At 42.8% G+C, this 23,727-nt stretch overlaps 1 protein-coding gene across 6 annotated transcripts in view; it reads right to left on the bottom strand.

Annotated features, from left to right (window-relative positions):
- TEAD1 (TEA domain transcription factor 1) overlaps positions 1–23,727 on the bottom strand; it is a 163,361-nt gene that overhangs the window by 36,579 nt on the left and 103,055 nt on the right. For 2 of the 6 annotated variants that reach the window (XM_074586087.1, XM_074586088.1), the window contains exons 4-7: positions 11,679–11,743; positions 8,864–8,926; positions 8,713–8,775; positions 440–451 (exon numbers count right to left, since the gene is read on the bottom strand). In XM_074586087.1, coding sequence (XP_074442188.1) covers positions 440–451; positions 8,713–8,775; positions 8,864–8,926; positions 11,679–11,743 — 203 coding nt within the window. The remainder of the gene's footprint in view (positions 1–439; positions 452–8,712; positions 8,776–8,863; positions 8,927–11,678; positions 11,744–23,727) is intronic. The other 4 variants (XM_074586090.1, XM_074586089.1, XM_074586093.1 and 1 more) reach the window with 4 other exon arrangements.

Below are 23,727 nucleotides of genomic sequence, written 5' to 3'. Positions count from 1 at the left end.
CTCTTAATGCAACAGAGTTAACTAAGTGGCTATCTTAGGTCAGGTAAAATAAGTAAACAACAGACTGTTACGATCTGGTAAAGTGAGGTTCCTCATCCAGAAGTACTCTATTAATAAGTGCTAATATTTAGGTACGTGACTTAGAATGAAGGAACACAAGCAGTATTAAGCAAGGATGTTTGGGGTTTTTTTTCTAGTTTTATTTTACAAGCAAAGTAGCAAGCATGCTGGGGAGAGGTGCATGCTCTTATATATGATATATGACTTTGCACATATGCTCGCTCTAAAGCTGGTATGTAGTAGTACTATAGGTGAGCAGTTTCTTCCTTTGAGTAGCTCCTTTAGAAACAGCAAAGGCTGAAAGTACAGGAAAAGCTAGCCAAAAATTCTGCCAAGCACAGTTAAGGTACATAATACTTGGTTTAGTTAAAATACTTACCATGCTTGTTACCTGGATACAACAACAAACAGTTTATTAAAATGCTTGTGTAGAATAGCAGATTCTTAGTAAAATACGAACAAAATAGTAAGAGACAAAGGAAGAGCAGTTTGCCCAACATTAAATATCAGATTTAAACAAATGCATTATTTTCACCTAGGGACTGATTCATTAAAAGGGATAAAAAAAACGGATTAAAAACCTAACAACAAAACACCGGGGGGAAATAACCCCCGCCCGTCTGTGTGAAAGCTGCAGACACTGAGTGAAGGGGATTGCTGCTGAGCTTGCTCCCTGAGCTGTGCAAGGAGCCCCGGCGGGTGCCCCGGTGGGATGCAGCCGTGAGAGGGGCAGGTGGAGCAGGGGAGCAGCCGCTCCAGCAGCGTCCCCCTCTGCACCTCGCAGGATGCCACCCCCAAGCGCAACCCGCTGCGGTGCCGCCTGCAGCAGCATCAACGCCTGCGGACTCACCTGCGCTGCCTCCCACACAGCAGCGCCAGGCACGGCCTTCTGACTGTCCAAGCCTTAGGACCACCTTTCTGCAGCCAACAGCGCATCTACAGAGCCGCTTCTGGGGGCGGACGGACATGCTGTCCCTCAGTGCGTGAAGAAAACTTGGTCGTTTCTCCAAGTTGTAACTTTCCTGTATAACTACAACCACTTCGATGGGTAAGAGCTGGAAGTCAGCTCTGGCTCTGCCGGCCGCTGGCACTCACCTCTGCCTGCCCCACGGCAGGAAGGTGTGTACAGGAGGGTTGCGCACAGCATGGCTGCCTTTGGATGTCTGCAGACCACTGAGCTAAAAAATGCTTTGGTGGGTGTTAAGAGGTGGCAGTGTCCTGAGATACGTGCAGCTTTCCAGAAAGCTGACCTCTCTACCCTCCTGCGCAGTAAGAAGGGCCCTCCATCATGGGAACATGAAAGTAAGGAGGTGTCTGTCCTTAAGCAATGTGGAGGTGCTAGCCCCACCAGACTTTTCTGTTCCTTTTTCCCCCTTTTTTACTTAGGTGAGTTGGCTTGGAAATGCCACAGCATGCGAGTCTCACCCGCAGTCAGCTGCATCGTAACAAAAAAAAAACATACAGGGGTTCGATATCCTGTGTGTGAAATGCATGATTCAAGAGACACAGGCAACCTCCAAAACTAAGCGAGTACTACTTTTGTGACTACCTTGTTACTCTCCAGAACTGCTGCAGAACTACAGCCTCTTCTCCTGAACCGCCTCCTGGCTGCAACCGGCCACACCAGTGCCACCACGTGAAGGTGCAGCCAGTGCCTGTGCTCCTGACAAGTTCCCAAACTCAGACTGTTTTCCGCTGCTATGTGGGCCTTACTATTAGGTGGATCTAAACTAAAGGGGAATTTAAAAGTAAAAGCTTTGTTAGGGATATAAAAGTCCATATCTGGGAGTTGCATGAGCGCAGGACAAATTGTGTATCTATGACATAGTTCATCTCGCCTTGCTTTAGCTGTGTAATATCTCCACTCTACGGCAGACAGCTAACCTCCTGCTATTGTTAGCACAGTAAGCACCTACAATGTATTTCTTCCTTACCAGGCATCAAAACCAATGGGAGTGCATTACCTTCTGTAATGTTATCACTGTCCAAGGACTAGAATAGGAGCCTGGACACCCAACTTCTAGATAGCAACAGTTATGGCGGGTAAATCCCACTACAACAGATGAACTGAAGAAAACTTTTTGAAAATTTACCCTTCCGTGAAGACCTTCTGTTCACAGAAAGAGGAACATTTAGACTGTCCTGTGGAGCTGTTGCCTCCATCAGCCATGAGTCTGATGATCCTTAACTTTAGGAGCAGCCATAGGGATTTTTGGAGGAAAAAAATATCTTTTGTTTCATGACGTGAGAGGGGGTGTTCCTTTCTTCTTGCCAATTGCTGCTTTTCACCCCAGAATGTTCTACATTTTGTGGTGGCCATTCATCTCATCCTCTTTGACCAATTACATTTTCAGGAGTATGGAGAGAAAGCAAAAACATATAGGATGACAGCTCAGAAATACAGGCCCTGCGATAGGGCCTTGAGGAACTTCAGTGACTTCACAAAGTTTCCCAAGGATGACAAATCTGCCAGCTCCACTGGACACCAACTGACTCAGGCCAACATACATCAACAGGAAGTTTCACCTTTTGTAGGCTTAGGAACCTCTGCATAGTTGGAAGATCAGTTTTTCTCAAACTAATTGTAACTTCACATTCAAACATGAAAGAAATCAAATTCAAAATCAAATACAAATACATAAGAGGTCCTGACTTCCATTGGCAAAAAAGCACCTTCAGCTCCAGGAACATTTTGGAGAGCTGCAAGGTGGTGGCCTATGCTTCTATAATCAGGCAGACTTCATAGTCTTCAAAATCAAAACAGAAAACCACATTTTAAAGCTGTTTATTTAAATTGAAATATTAGCTTGTCTGCCACTTAAAAAAACAAGTATACGTTGGGTTTTTTTTACGCCGTAATGGAGAGCTCTTGTAACCAAGAGGGAATGAGTCTTTCTACCTATCACTGCAACGTGGCCACTTCTGGGATGAAACTTGGTAACTGATTAATAACACACAATGGTATTACATCACAGTTTAGGCAGCAAGAGAAGTAATATATCCAATTAAAACGGCAGGGGTAATTTAAACAGGCAGATTACAGTAATTACCCAGGTTGGAATTTGGCCAGGACAAATGGGTTAACACCCCTACTCTAAACAGGAACGTTGTGGGATTTTTAATGACCGCAAATAGTTAAGACTTTGATTTCCTATCTTGTCCAAGACAGAAAGGGTTTGGTTTTGGTCTCGCTTGCGCTGCTGTGCAAAGCTGGAATAAATCTTTTCGGGTCAATGAGGTTTACGCTTACGCAGGTAAAACGAAAGTTTGGCCCAGAGTGCTGCAGGGTCCTGTGCTGTGGTTCGGCAGAGGCTTGGGGGGACAGTATCTCCTACTGAATCATTAAATCCTGCTGGAGCTTAAGGTATTCCTTAGATAGGTCCCATCTGGCCCTGACCTGGCTTGACCCTACTTAATTTATGAGCTCTGATGGGATTGCTGCTGCCCAGGAATGACACTGTAACAGTAAGTAACAGACTGCACTCCTAGACTGCTGCCTTCCCCTCCCCTTATAAAAGTCTTCTGTGCTGTGGTACGTAATTAGTAATGAATGTCACCGAGGTGGATTTAGAGTACGATCAGTGGAAATCTGGTCTAGTTCCACTAAACCCCTAAAATGTCATCACCGAAATGGAGATCAGGATCTGCCTCATGTTTTAGCTGACTGCTTCTGGCTGCAGTTGCAAACACTGCTTTTGGAAGGTGTAAGCGCTAAGAATCTAACGCAAGGAGACTATATAACTTTTAATGAATCAGGCCCTTGAGGTTTACTTTTCACGCATTAGTTTTGGAACGCAAAATACATAGTTAAATTAGATAATAATAATTCCCCAGTATCATCCAATTATAAATCTTGGTATCTATAAAAGCCCCACATGAAACAAGAGCTCTACATGACAAGCACAAAAGGATTTGTGCTCGACTTTCTTTTAATCCAACATAAACAGAAGAATAATTCAATCAATCAGTTCAAATGAGTTCTACAGCCAAAAAATAAAAACTGTTATCCTAAAATGATAAATGAGGCTTTGAATACCACGTTATCTATGACTTTGTGAAAAAAAAAATAAAATAAATCTAAGACAGTATGAAGAAAAGTAAGCACAATAGAACACAGTATTAATTCAATAAGCCCTAAAACCGGTACGAATATTTAAAATACAAAACTTTTCTTGTAAGGAAAAAAAAATTTCATAAGAGAAGAAACAACAATCTGCTCACAAAATGGATATTACAGTAACACTAACATAAAATAGATTCCTAATAAGCAATTTTGCAGATGTTATTTCTGCTCAGATCTCGTATTGATTCAAATAACCTTTGCAATAATTAGCTGTAGCTCAAAAAAGATAAACAAATCATGAAAATATACAATTGTTCTGGACAAAAGACAGAGAGCACTTCAGTGTTTCTAGCCCTGATCTCCAATTTGCTTATTATTAGAGAAGACAGGAGTAAATACAAAAGCTGGCTATTTCAGCCAGGCAATAGCTAATGCCAAGAAGAGAATGCGCATTCAAAGCTGTCCCAACTTGCTGCCTAATGAGTAGCAATTAATCCATCTTATTGTATTTCAAAATGCTGAAGACTCCATTCACATCAAAGGGAATTTTTCAAGGCTTTTATCATTGTTCATTTAAAAACTATAGAGCTATCTTTAGCATTTTATAATTGACAACAATATTTTCTTTTTATCCCTCAATGTGGAATGTAGAATAATGGATTTTAAAACATGTAATACGTGTGAACTGTAGGCATTTTAATGTTTCTTTTTGTCTCTGTCTAATTAATCTTGCACTACGAAAAAATATCTGAAATGGAAGTCTAAGATAGATGTATATCCTGCTGTGAAGACCTTTAATCTCTATTTATGCACAACTTCCAATCCATCTTTTCTTCTGAATGGACAGAGGTGACTTTGGCTCCCTGTCAGTGCAAAGGTGGGAAATGCTGCAACCTAACACTATGGACTGGTGTAATTGACATGTAAATACAACATTAGAGGGTAAAAATTCTGCTTTGCCTCCTGCATGAGAGGAAATGTCATGAAGAGGAGCCGCCTTTCTCCAAGGATCTGTCTCCAAGGAAAGCTTTATCTCAACCTCTCTTTCCATTTACATGAGACGAAAGTTCTCTAACTTCAGAAGGATTTTAATAACCTCAGAAAATTAAGATTAAAAGCTTCAAAATAGGAATATTTTCCTGCTGTAAAAAGAATTAAAATGTACAACATCCCTGGAAAGGCTGATGGGACATCCTCTGCTGGTGGTCTTGAAATGCAGCTATAGCGTTTACACACAAAACTTCTCTTTCTTGCAGGCTAAAGATCCATCTGTCCATAATGACTGCAGGAACTTATCATCAAAGAAAAGGGACTTTGCTGGACCAAGCAGACTTTATGGCACACAGGTGAGATTTTGATCTATTAGGTAAGCTTCAGTAATACTCTATCCAATGCCATGGTGTAGGTAGCTCTGATATTCTCCATCCTTTTGGATTTTTGCAGAAGATAAACACAGGAAGATTTGCCCGAGTCCTCTCCTCACCACGAGCAGGGTTCAGACCAAGGCGAGACAGAAAGATCATCTCATATTTCAGCTAAAGCAGTGGTGGCACATAGGGAAGGACCAGCTTCTCTGCAATTCCCTGCCCTGTGTATGCATAGGAGGCGCGCAGAGGGGACGTTTGGTGGCAAGAGGAAGAAACATGGGAGACTGAGATGGCCTCAGGTCAGAGCTGACTGAATGCGTTGCTATGGACTGGCATGAAGGATCTCTGCATTAATCCACAGAGTGCTTGCCCCTCATGCCGCAGGTGGGAAACTTGACATCAGATACATGTGGTGTTTCTTTAAGTAGTAACTGCTCTCTGGATGCCACCGATCACAGGTTTTACAGAGTAATTGCAAGCGCCAGCTCATTGTTAAAATGGCGAGAATGGCCCAGATCAGAAGCAGTGCTTCCCTTGGTTATCTTCTTCTTGATCACCCCTTCACCGGTAAATGTGGGCAGCACCCGCTCCAGGAGAACAAGACTCCATCATCTTCCTGAGGAGGTTGATGGGGAAGTCCAGACTGCTGCCAAAATGGCCCCCGTTGAAACAACAGGCACTCGTAGATGCCAAAATTTGTTCACTTTGTCTTCCTTTCACATCAGTGATATCCTTTTCAGTCAGTTTTTAAAGGACACTGGACCGTACAGATAATTCAATACAGGAATAATAAGAAAAACGGGCAGTAGCACTAACAAAAAGTCTGAAGCAGCAAGGTTCCTTCTCAGGTCCCAAATCAGTGGCTTCTCCCACTTCTATGGAGTAATTGCAGCTCCATGGCAGAAAAAGCAAGGGCTCTCTTTCTCATAAAGGCAGCTCCCTTATGGCACCTTCTTGCATCAGAGATTCACCTCTTCCATGTGGGAAGAAAAAGGTCTGTGGGAGGCTGCAACTTCTCTACAAGAGGCCTGTGCAAGAGGCATGATGTGCCATGGCACCTCGTTTGCTGAGACCAAGAACGGCAAAAAAAGAGGAGGGAGACGGGGAGAGGCTGGCTCCTCTGCCCTTTCTGGGCACCCCTCCGGCTGGGGGCCGTGAAGGAGTCACCAGAGCTGTGTCGGGGCTCCTGGGCAAGCTAAATCCTGGGGACAGGAGGAGCAGCCTGGGACCCACTGGCCGGGGGCCAGCAAACTGCTGTCACCAGTGCACACTCTGTCCCCACCATGTAGTTGTAAGAGAGTGGAAGTAAATGTCCCTGCAGAGCGTCGGGGCCATGGAGGTGGGAGACTCTTCCTGCAGCAATTAATTCCTTGCACTGAAACGGCGGCTCCCTCACTTTCTTCTCAGCTCTGGGGGAACTGCAACCTACTGAGGGGTGGGAAGGGGCAGCAAGGTCTGAAGCCCTTACAAAATAATTTGTTGCCCTGACAGATCTTCCCTTCTTCAGGCAACTCCTTAAAATGAAAAATCCCTCTGGATCTCTATTTACTGTTAATGGCATCTAGGTCAGAGATCTCAAATATTACTAGTGTTTAGCTAGCTTCTTTCTTCTTTGGGAAGCTTCAATAAAAATCAGGCAGCAGGTGCAGTACTTAAAAATATTTTTTGCTTCCTAAGTGTCTTCATATTTTAAGCTATTTTGGGCATTGAGAAAGGGAAGTATTTTGGAACAGTAAATCCAATATTTTTGTTAGGCTCCCAGACGTGCATTTTGGTATCTAAGTGATCTTCCTGATTTTTGTAGCCCTGAGCGCTCACCAGTCCTATAAAACTCCCTGAGAGCTGCTGAGCACCTCTGAAAGTAAGGCCACCTATTTACATTACTTAATTTTAGGCATCAAGGATTGACAATTTAAGCTTAAAATGCTACATATCTCTGTATTATAGCACCCTCGGTTAAAAAGCAGTATGTTTAAGTTGTCTTAGTCGTTCTTTACGAAACCCAACTGCTCAGCCAGTGCAGCTAAAAAGCCAGCCACCAACAGCCATACAAGCTTGCCAGCATGCTGCCCACTGCGGACGAAAAACCCAGTGCTTCTCTCAAGGAGGCCTGTTACAAAGCCAGGCTGTTATTCATACGCTGCAGTTCCAGGATCGTGGTAAGCATCCGCAGCGCTCCCCGCTTAGTATTGTGAAATTACTTTCTGAAACATTTTGCTTTTCAGCTAGAACAAAAACGTGATTTGTTCTCGTCTGGGGGAAAAAAAAAAAATAAAAATCGACAAAAAGAAAAAAAAAGGAGGGAAGTAAAAGATTTACAAGTTCCTTCGCTTTTTATTAAAAAGAAAAAAATCAACAGCAAAAACTGCAAAAAAAACCCTCTTCTACTTTTAAGTAATGTGAAAACAAAACAAAAAGGGTCCCAAGATCTCCGCTGGAAAACTTGAAAAAACAAGCAATCCAAGAAACCCCTATTAAGCATTTTCAAGAGTTTCTTTTTAGCCTGAGAATATATTTTATGGAAACCAGGGAAAACGGGGACATGTACAATTTATCACGTCAGATTAAGCAAACATACTTAATATTCCCTGAACAGGACTCTGACTGAGGCTCTCCAAAGATTAAATGTCAATATTTTACGTTAAAAAATAAAATTTCAGGGAATCTTGTAAATAGTACGTAACTTGAGGTGATACTAGATTGTACTCTAGAAACACCTTATAGTTAGAGCAATCTTGATAAACTGTGCTCTCTGGCACTTGGAATAAACAATCTATTTTAAGTATTCCTGATAGCATTCCAAAAGTACAGACAAAAAACATTTGGGAATGGAAAACAATTACCCCAATTACCCCTCTGGAAAAAGCAAAAAAGAAAAAGCGTCTACACAACTGCATAAAACCCCCCGTGTATTTAAATACACTCCTAGCACTCAACTGTTAAAAAAAAAAAATAAAATAGACTAACGGGTTAAAAATCAGGTTTAGGTGGTGAGCTGTTAAGAAGAGTAGTTCACTTTGCATTTGGACAGTGTTAAAATAACGTTTTTAATGTGGATGCTAGTGCAGAAACCGGAGATTAAACACAAAGAGACGCAGACAGCTACCACATGCAGGAAAACGAGGTTACAGGCACGGCAGCACCAGGCGCTCGCCCATCACCGCGGGGAGGAGGAAGGGACAGGCATAGCAACCACAAGCCCAAAAGCAGAAAAGCGCATACCTTCAGCTTGGAATGAAAATCACGAGATTTCCTTCTGGCAAGAACCTGAATGTGACTAGACACCTGCAGGGTAGGGGAAGGGAGGAAACAAAGGAAAAGCCTGTAACCATGGAGATGAAAAGCCCCCTACAACTGGGCAAGCCAAACGTACCTTAATGGCGGCTTGAATTTCTCGAACTTTCTTTCTTGCTAAGACCTGTATGTGACTAGACACCTACATTGTTCAGGTTTATAGGAAAAAAAAAAAACAACAAACAAAAGAAAAACAAAAAGCAAATCAAATTTTAAATGTCTATTTTTTTTCTTTAAAAAAAAAAAAAAACTTTTCCGAGGGGAGGAAGTTATTTGCATCTTCAGTAAGCTCTGCTGTTAAAGATACCACATTCCCAGCCAGATACCAAGCTCTTAGCACCGAGGCTTAACAATACAGGTCATCACTGCAGTGACTTGATTAAGGAAAAAAAAAAGGGGAAAAAAAAGTGTAACCCACCAGGTTGTGCATTCAGCTACAAGACAGAAGACACAGTTCACAGTTGGACGCAGCCCACGTGCTTTGGTACCGATCCCATCCGTGGCCAGGCCCTGCGCTCTCGCGCTGGAAGCCCACAGGATTTCTACCCCATCTGCCGGGGATGCAGATGCCCACTCTGACCATTTGCCACTGGGCTTGAGACATAACTTGGCACCGATAAGTTTTATCCATTATTTATTGTGTTCTGCAGCTCCAATGAGGAGCCTCAGGCTGCATTTTGACCCCACTGAAACACTCTTAAATTCTGGAACAGATGATAAAACACTGGCTCAAACAAAGGTCCCGGAACCTGTGTTGGCTTCCTCGGTAACCTCAGCAGCAAGTCTGCCCGCAAAACACTCATGTAAGTGGGGACCAGTAACTTGGCATCAGCTTGAGTGATGTCTAGGTTTGGCCCATTGTCATTATATTTTGGTAAGAAATTTGTGTAAACCCAGTCCTGCTCTAGACCAGTTATCAGTCAGAAGTTGTTGCCTGTGCAGTAAAGGGTCTGAGCCCAGGTTAACATTCCTGTTTACTCAGGAATGTACTGAAATCCATGCCTTTGATGATGAGGGGTTAATAATGCCGCCCAGCATCGCTTGGTAGTGCTCAGCATCCTACAGCCCTCTGTGTGAAGGTTTAAAACCTGCAGTGATGGTAAAAACCGCTAAAGAAAGGTCTCTCATTCTTATTTGACCCGGGGTATACCGTATCAGGTGTTGCACATTTTTCCTAAGTTAGTTACAATTCCTGTCTGGGAAAGAACAAAGTAAAAGAAAAGGAGAAACAAAGCTTGATTTCCTCCCTCTATAAGACTATTCCATGACAATAGTACCAAAAAGCCTGTATTTTTAGTAGGGAAGCAAACAGTAACGCATAAATGAGCATAGCTCCTGAAGGCCACCTTCAGAGACTTCTTTGGGAAGCAGCTAAGGAACCAGTTTGCAGTAATTCAGAGTTACACTATTGCTTACTAAGCAATTTTGTAGTCAAACACATAGACTAAGTTTTCACACATGGTCATTTGTTTTGCTTTCAGTGGGATATTAGTGGTGTTAAAGGTTATACAAGAAGCACAATCGTAACATTTAATTGCTCAGTTGAAACTCAAAAGTAAGGACAATCAAACTTTTCTAAACGCTCAGTCTAAAGTGATTTATGAATCGCTACAGAGGGATGTGCAAGTACAGAGGCAGAACTTCGCCATCTGTAAGCCTTCACAGCCCTCTTGGATTCACCACAGCACTACCAGCACACGCTGCCCAAGGAGCTAGTCCCAAGGTCTGCGTTTTGACTCCTGATGCAATTTTAAGATCCCAGCATAACCTCCAACTCCTGGAGCTGGCACGGGCATAGCAGGGATAAACTTGGGACTTTGTCTTTTGTTTTAGGTTTCTTTGCCAATCCTGTGTTTGCTCCTTCTCCATGTGCTGCAGTTTCTATCCTTTCTCATGTCTTTTTTCATGCCTTGTACATATGTTTTCTTCCTAACTGACAAAGGACTCCACCCAGGGCAAAATATCACCCAGTCGAAAGTGCTTTAAATCTGAGTGCTGGCAGCAGGCCATCTTTGTGTGTGCTGACTCAGCATCAACTTTCCCTGCATTACAAAACACACGTAGCGTGCAAGTGTACGAGCCTCTGCCTTCCCCTTCCTCACACACACGGATGGGGAATCTCCCACTTGACGTTAGAGAAAGTGAGGGGACTCTGCGATTTGTGAAGCATTTTGAAACAGTGCAAGGGTTTAGTAACCACTGCACAGAGCGTGTGCCTTCTGTGAGGCTGCTGATCTCCCTGGATATTATAAATGATTTAGTCATATGAGATAAGTTAATGGTTATGTGATAATCATCTGGAAAAGACTTAAGAGTGGTTAGAGGTTTATTCTGACTCTTTGATGAATGAAATCTTACCGTGGTCACAGACCAGGAGCCTGAAGGCTCTTAGGCAAATTTTTTTATTATTTTCTCATCCCGTAGCAAGTATGGCCTGTGAGCTGAGAGCATGATTAGGATCAGCCCTGCCAGATAGTTTTTATTTATTTACCTCTCGTATCCAAGGATCATAACCTCTATTATATAGGCGAATTGGTTGGACTTTTAGAAGTTCCATTATTCACCATCTCAAAATAATTATTATATTCTGTAATTGTCCTTATAGAGAAATGAGGCACAATGCTTTATGATTCTGCTTCAGCTTTTGAATACAGGGGATAATAGCTTCACGTACACATAGGTTAATAAAAAACGCATCCTCAAACCACCACTGAAATGATGCACAACACAAAAATAACAGAGTTTTAAATATTTTCTAAACAGCATGTATTTAACCTGAACAGTGAAGTCAATACATCATCTCATCAGAGCTGAAGCACAGACAGCCACTGCAGCCAAAAATGCCATGTTTTGTCATTCACTGACATGCATACTTCCCCACTGGGTTATTTTACCTGCTTCCTGGTCCGTGTCTTCCCTGTTCTAAGTTTGATGTATCTGGCTATCAATTCATTCCTACCTGAAACAAAGAAAAATTCATTATAAGGGACAAGCAGCATCACATCCATAAACACCATCAAAATACCACATTTAAACTTATGAGTTCCATGTGTATGAGGCTTAGATTTTCTTACACCTACTCCACTTTTCCTTTGCAAACTCTTTATCAATATTTTTCATTATTCATCAATATTTCTCTTCCCTGCTAACAGACACTTCATGTTCCACATGAACTAAGTGCAGAGGGCTATGGGTTCAGTGTTCCTGCTGAAGTCCTGCTGCTGTTTGCAGGCAGAGAGGCAGCTCCCTGGTCAGCAGTACTGCCCAGGATAATCTCTCGATGGACAACCCCCCATCCCAGGGGCCGACACGAGATCTGGGTTCCTCTGGTTTTACTTTTGACTGTGCCAGGTGGCGTTTGCCCTGCCCGTGGCCCACCTGGACCCCATCCGGGAGGAGCAGCTGCTCTTGAGAAGGTCCTGTACCACCCAAGCGCCAATCACCCAGATGTTACAGTTTCGCATCAGCTTTTCTCCAAGTTTTAATTCTACGAGGAACACAGCAAAATCTATCCTTCCTGTCAGAAAGCACTCTGCCACCTCCACTGACAGAAATCACTGTCCCGGTTCAGCTGGTTATCAATCACACCCTTAACTCTATGCACAAGAGCGCATAGAGTTAGCCACCCTGCAGTGCCTAAGTTCCTGCTGCAGTGAGGCTGGTCAACACGGTGGTTTGTTATTTAGAGCTTTATTTCTCTTGGAAATGTATAGTATTTCCAAGTTTCTAAAATGGCTATTTGACTCTTCTTCAGTCACACATTATGCTACCTAATACAAACTAACATTTTCTTTCCAAATAATTTCCTTCCTAAATATTGCTGACATGGAAGATAACAAGTTTTATGTGGTGCCCTATTTATTTTCACTGCATATTATATTACTTCTCCATGAGTTGTAATAACTTAAATATACTTGTTCAACAAGTCCTAAGTTACGGAGTTATTTGCATTCAGCCCGTGCGTAGAAAATGAGAAAACTGATTTAGCAGCAAGCTGAAAACCGGGAGGTTAAGAAAATAACTTGTCATCCACCAAGTCATTTTAAAGTGGATGAGTACATAGCTGGGGAGTGCGCAGAGTTATTGTATCAGCCAGGGACTCAAACTCTTTCAGTTTGTTGTTGTGGGGGAAAGACGGGGAAGTTTTGAAGTAGTATGCCTGCGTCTGAAGGGTATTTTGTTGACTGGAATATTGAACACAGTTAGTCAAACTGGACCTTCATTTTCCCTTTTCCATCTGTCTTCCCCTCTGAACCCTCTTTTACACCCTTTGCTTGAAATGTCTCATGGCTCCTGTCTCTTCCATGGTTTGTTTGCTAAATGGGTACTAGAATGTGAAATATCAACATGCTTCAGAGTAGAGCTGTGTTCTCCCCGATTCCCTTTTTGTTTTGGTCTGGACTGTGTGCCAGGTTCCCCGCAATGCACCACTGTAAGGGCGATGCAAGGTTTGTAGCTCTTCAGCAGGTCTCTTCAGGACAAATTTCAAGAGGTAAATTTTGTGTGAGCAAACAGTTACACAAATGCAGACAAATAAGGGATTGCCATATGCAAAAGGAGCAGCTAGTTACCTAATTTCACGCAAAGACCTTGTCTTTTGGCTGGACAGTAGTTTTGCAACATGTCATGCCCAGGAGATACTTGCCATTTGCAGTGAACAAGAGCCTTTGTGTTCACTGGATGAAACCAGGGAATGCTCAGTCTCTGTCTCCCTCTATTCTCATGTTCTTTCGCATCATCCAAACAGTTCACTTCAACTATGGAGAATTAGTGTTCATAGTGGTGGCTGTCACCCTATGTCCTTGTGCTGTAACAGCAGTTACCTCACTGTGACAGGACTGCAAATTCACTTGCAGGTGTTGGGCATGGACAGAAATGGAGCTGTTCTACTCTTCATTAATATTAGATGGAAAAGTTCTACAGTGGAAATATGTCATACAGTTTGGGAAAAGGAACCGACAGAGAGGTCGAGAGCCTGAGGCCACAGCGACAAGAAGGGAGAGGAAAAGGTATACAACAATGGCACATCATATGAAATGTGCTTAGGACAAGAGTTTTCCAAACCTTCTGCTTGGTACTTTTTATGCCTCTCCCTTTGAAGAGTACAAGGCTAGCAGACAGTAGAGAGCACAAAAATTAAAAGAAAAACAGGAAGATGCATTTTGCCACTGGCCAATGGGGAGCCCGAAGAAGTGGTAATCTGCAAAAGAAGTCCTCTGAGATCCGGTGAGATTTAGAGACCATCATATTCCTGCAATCACTGGTATGATAGGTGGTATGACCATTTTCATATTTCTAGACGCACATTTTGATTTGATTGGGCAATGTCTTCCCTCCAGAACGTACCTTCTTTGCATATCTTCAAGTATGTGCATACATTAAGTACCTAGAATAGTTTTTTGGTGCAAAAAGCATTGTCAGGTTGTCCTTATCAGCAGCCGGTGGCTCTGCAAGGTCAATGACTCTGTAAGGCGATGTAAAGGATGCATTGCCACCTCTTGTCCCCCAGTCTGTACTGAAGATGTTTCAGATACACGGTCACAGCACAGGTCACTGCAGCCACCCCTTGCCCGTTGAGGCAGTCCTACATAGCCCTCAGCCATAGCTGAGGAAGGAAGAGTTAAACCTTCACACAGTTTCACAGTTTTCTTCCCAGTCAAGAGAGCTAAAAAACTATTTTTAAAGGAAAGCTCAGATTCCCAGGCAGCCACTTGACAGGAAAAGCAGCTTTATAAAAAACACCAAGCACTGAAAGTCTAGACTGTATTATTCAAAATACCGGCCAAGTGCTGTCTCCATTTGAGCCCCAGTCCATCCATGAAGTGCTTTGGCTTGAATCAAAGCGGGGTTTCTCTAGCCGCTATCTAGCCCGGCAGGGGTATGACTAACAAGATTGTGGTTTTGCAAAGTGATCGCTTCCCCTTATGGTGAAGTCTAGCTGGAGCCTAACTCAAGAAGAGTCAACAGGGTGGAATAATTTAACTTATAGGAGGAGGAACTCTACAAGGAACCATACAAAGTAGCCAAGGCAACAGCCTTACGTTTCCTTTACAGCCATGTTTTCAACACAGCAAAGAAACATGCACCAGGTTTAGGTAGAGCAGAAGATACTGTGGCCTCATGAGGCTCACTACGTACCTTCTGCCCAGCCACAACGATCTGAAAGGACATAACTTCTTTTTTGGGCTACCAAAAGGCCATAAACATAAACATAATCACTGCCTGACATATACAAGATAGACGTCCCAGACTAAAAGTTTACAGCCTTTATGTTATCTACCAAACACTGGTACTCTTCTTTACCAACTCTGACAGATACTAACGGAAAAGATCTTATCTCCTGACTCACCAGGGCCCAGAGAGGATTTTAAAGTAAGAAAGGCTGAATAATCCTAAAAACACGCTTTCCTGTTCTTGGGAATGAGTAGAGTCTGAAACAAAAGGAGGCTCATGGAACTTCTTTAATTGGCCATTAGAAACCTTAGGGTGAAAAATGCTCATTAATAAATAGATCTGTTTTTTCCTAAGAAGAGCTCAGCTGTGGAAATACTTTCCATACACGCCCTCCCTCAAGCTCCCTGTCATATATATCTGGGAAATTGCCAGGCAGAAGAGAAGAGGTCAAGTTTATGAACTGTAAATGTTCATCTCCTTCTTCTTGTCACCCGCTATGACAGTCTCCTACTTTGAATGTTTTGGTTCAGGTATCAAAGCGAGGCGTGGGGAGGTGCCCAGTCAGATGAAACACCTTCACAGCACAGGAATCTTTTTGCAAGGATCTTGAAAGGATCAGGAGGGGACCACAACAAATATTTTATATAGGCTTCTTCTTGAAGTTTTGTTGGGTTTTTTTCCTTTTAAATTCAGGCTTTATCTGTCATGCCTTTTTGTACTGCCAGTGCAATTGCAAACTGTAATTCTCCCTGGAGTGATGCTGAGAATGAGGCATTTGACACACCAGAACATCTTTTTTAATCATGACAGGAAGTAAAAAGGGGGTTCAGCTAGAAAATGGTGCGGGTGCTGGAAAACCTGTGAGGCTTCATGGGGGTTACAAAGCCTCACTGTGCCCCCCTGGGGGAACAGCTGGGCCCCCAGGGCAGCCCTGCTCCTGCCAACCCGCGGGCACAGGCTCCCTCCTCCTTCCCAAACTGCCCCATCCCTGAGGAGCATCACCCTGAACACGGGAGTGTGCGGTGATCCCGGACACCTCACAGGCGGCATGGAGGACTGACATTTTTGCTCTTCTTGTTCAAAATAAGTAGAAGCAGCTGCAAAGTGAGGCGGCTCCCACCCGCCTCTCCCTGGGGGAGGCAGTTGTTGCTCTAACAGAGGGCCCTTGTGCGGGGAAGCCTCCCCCACTAATGTTATTTCCAAAACCAGACTAAAGTAGCTAAGCATCAGCCCCCACAAAGGTCTCCATGAGGCTTCCGGGTGCCACCTTTGGTGCTGAGTGTGGGTTTGGCCCCACTCGCCCAGCAAGGGCAAGGCCCCTGAAGGTGAAAATCACCCCCTGGGATGGGAGGACATAAGCTGCAACCCCTTCAGCGGCCAAAAACGGCACCACCACCTCTGCGCAGGAGCCACCAGGCCACCGCAAGCAGCTCTACCAGGACCTACGTGAGCCATGGACGTGTCCCCAGCCATGCCAGGTCCCTTTCCCTGGGTCCTGGCCACAGGCATTGCTGCTCAAAACTGGTCCCCACCAGCAGCGGGGCAGCGAGCCGGTGCATCATGTCCCTGCAGAGCTGCCGGCCACGTGGCAGGCGGGCGTCTTTATTTAGAACATTAATGACACAAATTAAACCTCCGCCCTCCCAGCTCCCAGTAATAGGCACCATCCGAATGCGATAAAAATAGACAAGTGTGGGAAATCAAGTCGTTTAGCAATTTGAAAATGAACAGCTAATTTTAAGAAGTTTTCATACTCAGCAAAATAATCCAAGTAATGACCAAGTAGAAAAGCCTATTCTTTTCAGATAATGGCGTCCTATGAATTTCTCCAAATTCTACAAGACTGGCTTGAAATCGGTATTTCACATCCTTAGCGCAAAGTCTGGGAACAGACTTGCACAAACATTTTATCTCCCAGGTCATGCTCATGGCCCTATTTTCAGCACGGCAAAGCTTTCCAGCTGGTTTTGGTAAACGCCTTTTCTGTTCGCCTCTGCTCGAAGCTGCTACGTCAGCCTGGCGATTGCAAAGTGCCACACATGTGCCCAGGGGCCAAGTTTGGAGAGCTAGCAGGAATTCTGCTTGATGAGGAACCTGCTGACACTCGCTGCTCCTCAGGGGAGTGCTCTCCTGGGACAGCCCCTGTGAGCAGCACTGAGCCCTTTGTCTCGCTGCTGAGCATGGGCCAGATCCAGATCTCACCCAACGTCACGGGTGCCCATGTGCGGACATTGTCAGTGGGAACAGGCTGGTTGGAACCTTCAGAAGGTGGCCACGGGGCCCTCGGGTGGCCGTGCTCGCAGCCCACAGCGGAAGAGCGCTGCAGCACTTTTCCACTCCATTTTGCCGTCAGAATATCCGGCTTTGGGAGAGCTCGCCTAAAATTTGCCAGTGCCGCCTTCTGAAGACGCTTTAAAGCTAAATTGGCTAACAAAAAGCCTCTTGTAGATAAAAGAGCTCTGCAAGTCAACAACTGGCTAAGCAGTTTAAACCCCTAAGTAAGGCATCCTCTATTTAAACGTTATAGGCAAATCTAATTTAAGCTTTTAAAAATATTATGGGCAGGTGTTTAAGTCGTCCGCACACTGGGTTTTGCGAGGGCTTCGGAGGGGGCTGGGCGGCGCTTCCCAGGCGGGCAGCATTTTGTTCAGACAAGCTTTCTGCAGAAGGCCACGTGACATAGGCCAAATAAACAGCATCTGGGGATTTTCAATTACAGACCTTCACCCAGCATGCCTGCACTGTAATCTCTACCAGATGAGGCTCAGGCCTCACTATTTTCAATAATTCACACACTGTGTACACATAACATGACAATAAGGGCATTCATGCAACCGCCTGATTCGCACATCAAAGCTCCCAAATGGCCAGCTGTAAGCATGCTTACTGCTGAATAATTCATTCTTTTCACAGGCTTGAAAAAACGCTCAGCGGGAGTTGGCAAGCTTGTGTTCTTTCCTGTGTGGTATGCTAAACTCAAATTTTGAAAGAAGTACAGCCCCACTAAAAAGAGTCAGAGATCCAACTATTTAAATGTGCATTTGCGAGCTTTTGGATGGCTGCTCACAAAAAAAAAAAAAAAAAAAAAAAAAAAGGAAAAAAAAGAAGCGCTATGTTTCCAAGTGGGTAGCGGAGATAAGATGAAATAGCCTACATGTTTTCTGGGGCAGGTGTTTAATAGAAATTAAATGATAAAACTGTTTTTTGGATGGTAAAGTATTTTTCGACACATATTATTCCTCACTAAATATCTTAGATCTACCAGAGGCATAATAATTAACAAGTTCAGCAAACTTGAAATTTCCACATACTTAGCATAAATTTTCTACTATATGGCAAAGAGGGTTTTAGCTAATACTAACATATATGAAAAAGGCAAACACAGAAACACCAGAATTAATTCTGTAACTCCTATTTACTGTTCTCACAGATACGGGTTGAATACTAATTTCTAGATGATATTTTAACAACTCCAAATTTGCAGCTGTGCCTCTGAACATTTAGCTTGCAACCGGTAAGTGTTCCAGATTTTGAAAATACTTTGGCTTTACACAACAGAAGCATCATTTCTTTAAGAAGAAAGAAAAAAAAAAAGGCGGGGAGAAAAAAGAAGGGTCTGCTTCATAATATCAAGTTTTCTTGACTGTCAATCAATGCCAGAACCAGCAGGATCAACTAGTCATGACCTCTCCTTATAGCAAACACATGCTGCTTACCAGCTGTGGACTGTGTTTTTTACACCCTTTTCTCTATCATTCAGAATGGCTTCCTCCTAATCACAATAATCCCAAAAGTGCTAAAACATATCAATCGTCCTTTAAGCCCTGCCTACAAAAGGCCAGCCGTCCAGCCTTTATGGGCTTGTCCAACAGCAGCTGATACTTCATTCAACTACAAATCCAATTTAGCAGTTACAAGAGGTTTAGCATCACTGGAAAAATATTGGTGTTGATCCTGCACTCTTAAGTCAGCAAATATTCCTTTGCCATATTGTTTAGCTTTTTCTGCCATATTTACACTTCTGCTGGATTTCCCTGAATGACTTCAACAACAGCATTTAACCTCTGAACTGGTAATATTTACAGTTGATCAAACAGCGATTTTTAAAATATGTTTACCACAATTACAGAAACATAAGCCTATTTGTATTCCAACTGTTACGACTCTGAAAAAAACCCCAACCAACAACCCTAAAAACAAACACAGTCATTTCATTCAAAACCATAGAGCACACTTTATGTACTAGTTATGCAGGATGTTATTTATTATAGCCCTTTAGGCAAGTTCATGGCAATTCTTTCACTTATGTATTTTTAATTGCCAAGTGAGCCAGTGCAAACACTCCCTTGATCCCCCTCTGCTTTTTTTTTTTTCTTTTTCTTTTTTTCCTCTTTAAGCAGCAGTATACGTAATGCCTTAAAGTAAAGATGGGAGACCTCCTCTAGGGAATTTACTATTCCCTAGGCCAAATCTGCAAAACTGTGGGACCACTCAGTTTAGGCAGCCTTCAAATAATGGGAATATAAGGCAGGAGGTAACTCCTCCGGCCCTGTGGCAGAGAATGGGAGCTGCTTTTCACTTGCTTTGTAGTGAAAATAATCAGCCTCAAACCTGCATCAAGCACAGGATTTCCATGTCCCTGCACGGGCACTTGGCGGAGGGCTGGGGCTGCCAAGCTGTCCCCCAGCCGAGGACGCAGGCAGGTCCCCACAGGGAACGGGGTGGGGACAAAAAAATAACCGAGCATCTTAGACCTGCTGGAGCTTGTTGCTTAACTCTGCGCCGAGTCCTTCAAAAGCCAAGGCTCCGGCTCTGAATTTAGGTAGGGACCACGCACAAAAGCGGCCATCCCAGGACAGGACTGAGAGGAGACAAAGACCCCAGGGTTCCTAAAATGGGTTATAAGGGCTGCTCGAGTGGGGTGTGTGTATGCAGACACACACACGCACAAGATTACAATAAGCCACTTAAGTATTATTATACACAAATTAACTGCTTGCAAAGTGTACTGTAACTGGGCTGCCCAAGAGGACACGGAAAAGAAAAGATCCAAGAAACAAAATAACCGAAATAATCCCTTTGGATGCTAATGACCGAACAATTACAATGACTCATTGAAGTTATATCATAATGATACTTCCAAAGAAAAGAACTTTTTGTGTATTGTATTAAAACCAACAACAATAAAATGATCCCAGATTGAAGCAATACCACAATTTAATTTATACAGCAAAAGGGAAATGACCTAATAGTAGCACGGAAAGACATTCTCCTCATGTCAAGTCTTAACCTTTTGGGTTTTATCCAACCTTTTAGCTTCAGTTGTAAAGAAAACAACAGAAAAGACCCATAGACACATCTGGTTCAAAAGTCTTCATTGACACTAATGCAATGCATTGGATTCTGTTTGGCAGCTCTTCATACTGGGAAATATTCCACATAAGCAATGTTTATTAATTTTCTTCTTCTGAGTTTTTAAAAACACAGACAGAACATATTTCAAAGAGAGAGAGGAGTGATCCAGAGATCTCTCTGAATATTCATTAATTAATATTTTGTCAGTGTCAGTTGTCTCAACAAAAGAAGGTTTAATAATTTGCTCTAAGCCCCATTTAATTAAAATTTAAATGTTACAAAAATACATGGAAATTTTTTGCTCCCTTGTAATTACATTATTTTCTACTTACTATAAACTGTATTTTACTGCAACCAAAAATGCATTTCAAAACAAACAGCAATTTTTAGGCTTTAGAATATACAAAGAAATCCCCATAGGAAAAAAAAAAATCCCCAAACTTGACCTTTGCCATCTCTCTGGATCAGCTACAGATGTTTAGTAGATTATACAAAAACCTAGATGTCCTTAATCTGACATTCTGGTTTCTTTTCCCCTGCTATGATAGGAACTCTTAGTAACATATCTGCAAAGACCCCGTGCGACTCCCGTGTGCATATGGAATTGCTGTGTTGTTTTTCAGCGACATGAGCAGTTCAGAAAGGAGAAGGCTCTTCCCCAGCGCTACTGACAGAAAGTCTGATCGGGACAGGAATCCTTCAAATGCACAGACAATGGGCTGGCTGACCTGTCATGCATGATGGATGAGTTAAGGGGATTAAAACCACTATTTGCATAAGAATAGATAAAAATTAGCAAAATAGAATTTCTCAGTAGGTGGCTTCAGTTCTGTTTGTTCTCTTAGGCAAAATGAAGTTCATTTTTAAAGGAATTACAATTGTTTAAGTAATGCTTATTTGCAGAGGAGAAATTTTGGATGCTGGTTTGCTTTGTATTGTTTATTCTTTAAGAAATCCACTTTAACTGTCACTATGACAGTATCATTTTTTCCACATGTTTAATATTAAAACGTTGCAAAACTACAATGTTCTAACCACTTTAAACTGAATGTATATCTTAATGCTTACATGTTTCTAAACTGCATATACCCAAAAAAAGTGTTTTGAGTTCAGAGCGCGATGATCAAAAAGACCAAAAAATTACTTTAAATTGTGTATTGATGCTTCACTGAGGTTCTGAGTACGAGCCTGTGACTCAAGAACTGTAAGAAGCAGATGCTTGAAATACTGCACATTTCTTTTGACTAGATTCATATTGCACACAGTGATGGTACTTAAAAGACTCATAAATGGCTGCCCAAAGTAACATAATGAAAGACTTGCCTCACAGAATAGCATTGTATAAACAATATAACTTTCAAAGAAATCTGTATGAACAAGTCGGTGCACACAAGTAGGCAAACAGATGTAGAAACTCAGAAACATCCATGGACCGTCTCCCCTCACTCCTACAGCGAGCAACCAAGATTTGTCTGTCAAACAAGAGTTGTAAAAGCAATGGAGGTCCCCCTCTTTCTAAGGCTCACACATCTAATTTGCAGACAGCAAGCAGCCTCCAGAAAACCCAGCACGTTTTTAAAAACATGCCTCTGTACTGCCAAATATGTTTTTGAAGTCCTTGCCCATTTTAATGGTGGACTGCAGTCAAACTGGTGATATATTCCACTACACCCTATAGCAGCATTAATGGAGAGCAAAGCTGAGGCATTAAGGAGGTAAATTTCTTCCGCTGATGACATTACAAATGGGAAAAGCTGTGACATGATTTCTCAACTCAGCATTTACTATAATGAGATTTTAAGAGAGCAGGTCACTTCTCTCGCTCAGTGATGGGGGTTCTGGCCAGATCTCGAGGCTATCTAAAACACAGCCAGGGACGGGGTCCCACCATACAGCTCCTGGGGAGGGGGAGTTTGTCTGCAGGCGAGGGAGGACCCTGCGAGCTGCCTTCATTTTCACCTCCGCAGACCCTGCGCTGGCATTTTGTGCAGCTCTTTGCCCAAACTGTTTATTTAGCTTATGAATTATTTGGTGTCTGTGTCCCATGCAGTTAAGATGCTTTATTTTCACAGCAGGTGCAAAGAGGTATTTAAATTTGCATTATATCCAGGGTATTTGGACTCAGTTTGTGTTAGATGACAGCTTCTGACAGCAGATGGGCCAAGTGGAGAAAGGTTTGACCAGCATATGAAAGATCTTGGGATACATCCAACGCTAACCTTGGTTTCCAAGTTATTTCACAAGCACAAAGTAACATTTTGTGGAGATTTTATAGCTAACAATGTCATTCTAGCTACAGTACAATAAATATTTTGCTCCAATTACGAACCCACAAGAGACACCCACAACATACTTGAGCTACAGGGTAAGTCTTTTCTTGCAAACCCGGTCTCAGAACATGCTTAAAATTGGGGTACCTCCAGATGTGATACGAACCTGTCCAGATCGGTTGCCCATTCCTGCCTCCCTGTTGATCCCATCTGGGTCTCTGAAATTCGAGCTAAAGTGGAGAAGAACGATATCCCTGCACTTCTGAAGGATCCCCAGGACATCAGCCCAAGGGGAGAAAAAGAAATCTTAATGCCATCCTGAACTCAGGTATGAGAACACAACAGGCTGTTAAAGAACGGAAGATACTGCTGCTTATTTTGAAGCTCAGCTACGAGAGACAGCAGTGAAGAGCTGAATAATCAAATCATACTGCACCATAACACATTTTGTTTGAATTTGGAAGTGTTCCTCGTAACATACTCATTTATCAGAATGAAAAATGCCTGCCTGACTCGTCCTGCCCCTCTGCCCCAGGCTCTGCAGCCTCCATCAACTCCAGCAGCCCACAGTATGTCCCAAGCAGTGTAAATACTGTGCTGCTGATTTCATTATCATTGAAAACACCCATTTGTGCCTTTCAAAATCTGGAGGATTATCCTGGAGAATCATAAGGAAATTTTGCTTCCAAATCCAGGAGAGTCCAGAGAATTTGTAATTTTCTTTATAAATTATTTTATTTAAAGTGGTTGCTTTGAACGATGGAAGGACTCTTTTAAAAATAATCTTTAAGGGGTAGGAAATGCCAGAGAACCAAAAAAAAATTACAGTTATTTATAATATTTTTACCACTTCTTTGTTTCTATAGTAAATCACTACTTTTGCTTCTCAGCTCATGCCTTTACTTTACATAACATTTATCCAAAAAGGGTACATTTGGAAACCTTTCCTTTGTTTGTTTTGGATAAATGAGCAATGGAGTGCAGGCACAGTTTCATGTGTAATTCTTAATCCCACTTTCTTTAGGCCTGATGCAGTAGGAGAGAAACTTTACAGTCGGGTTGTTTTGTGGCTGAGTACCATTGACATGGGACTGGAATAGGAGACCGGGCTTGCAGCACCAGTGCTGCCGTGTTTCCTTTTTGA

The sequence above is a fragment of the Larus michahellis genome, chromosome 4 (genome assembly GCF_964199755.1).
Source record: "Larus michahellis chromosome 4, bLarMic1.1, whole genome shotgun sequence".
In the NCBI taxonomy this organism is placed as follows: Eukaryota; Metazoa; Chordata; class Aves; order Charadriiformes; family Laridae; genus Larus; species Larus michahellis.
The sequence above is the reverse complement of the archived record's forward strand: the minus strand, read 5'-3'. Positions and strand labels throughout refer to the sequence as shown.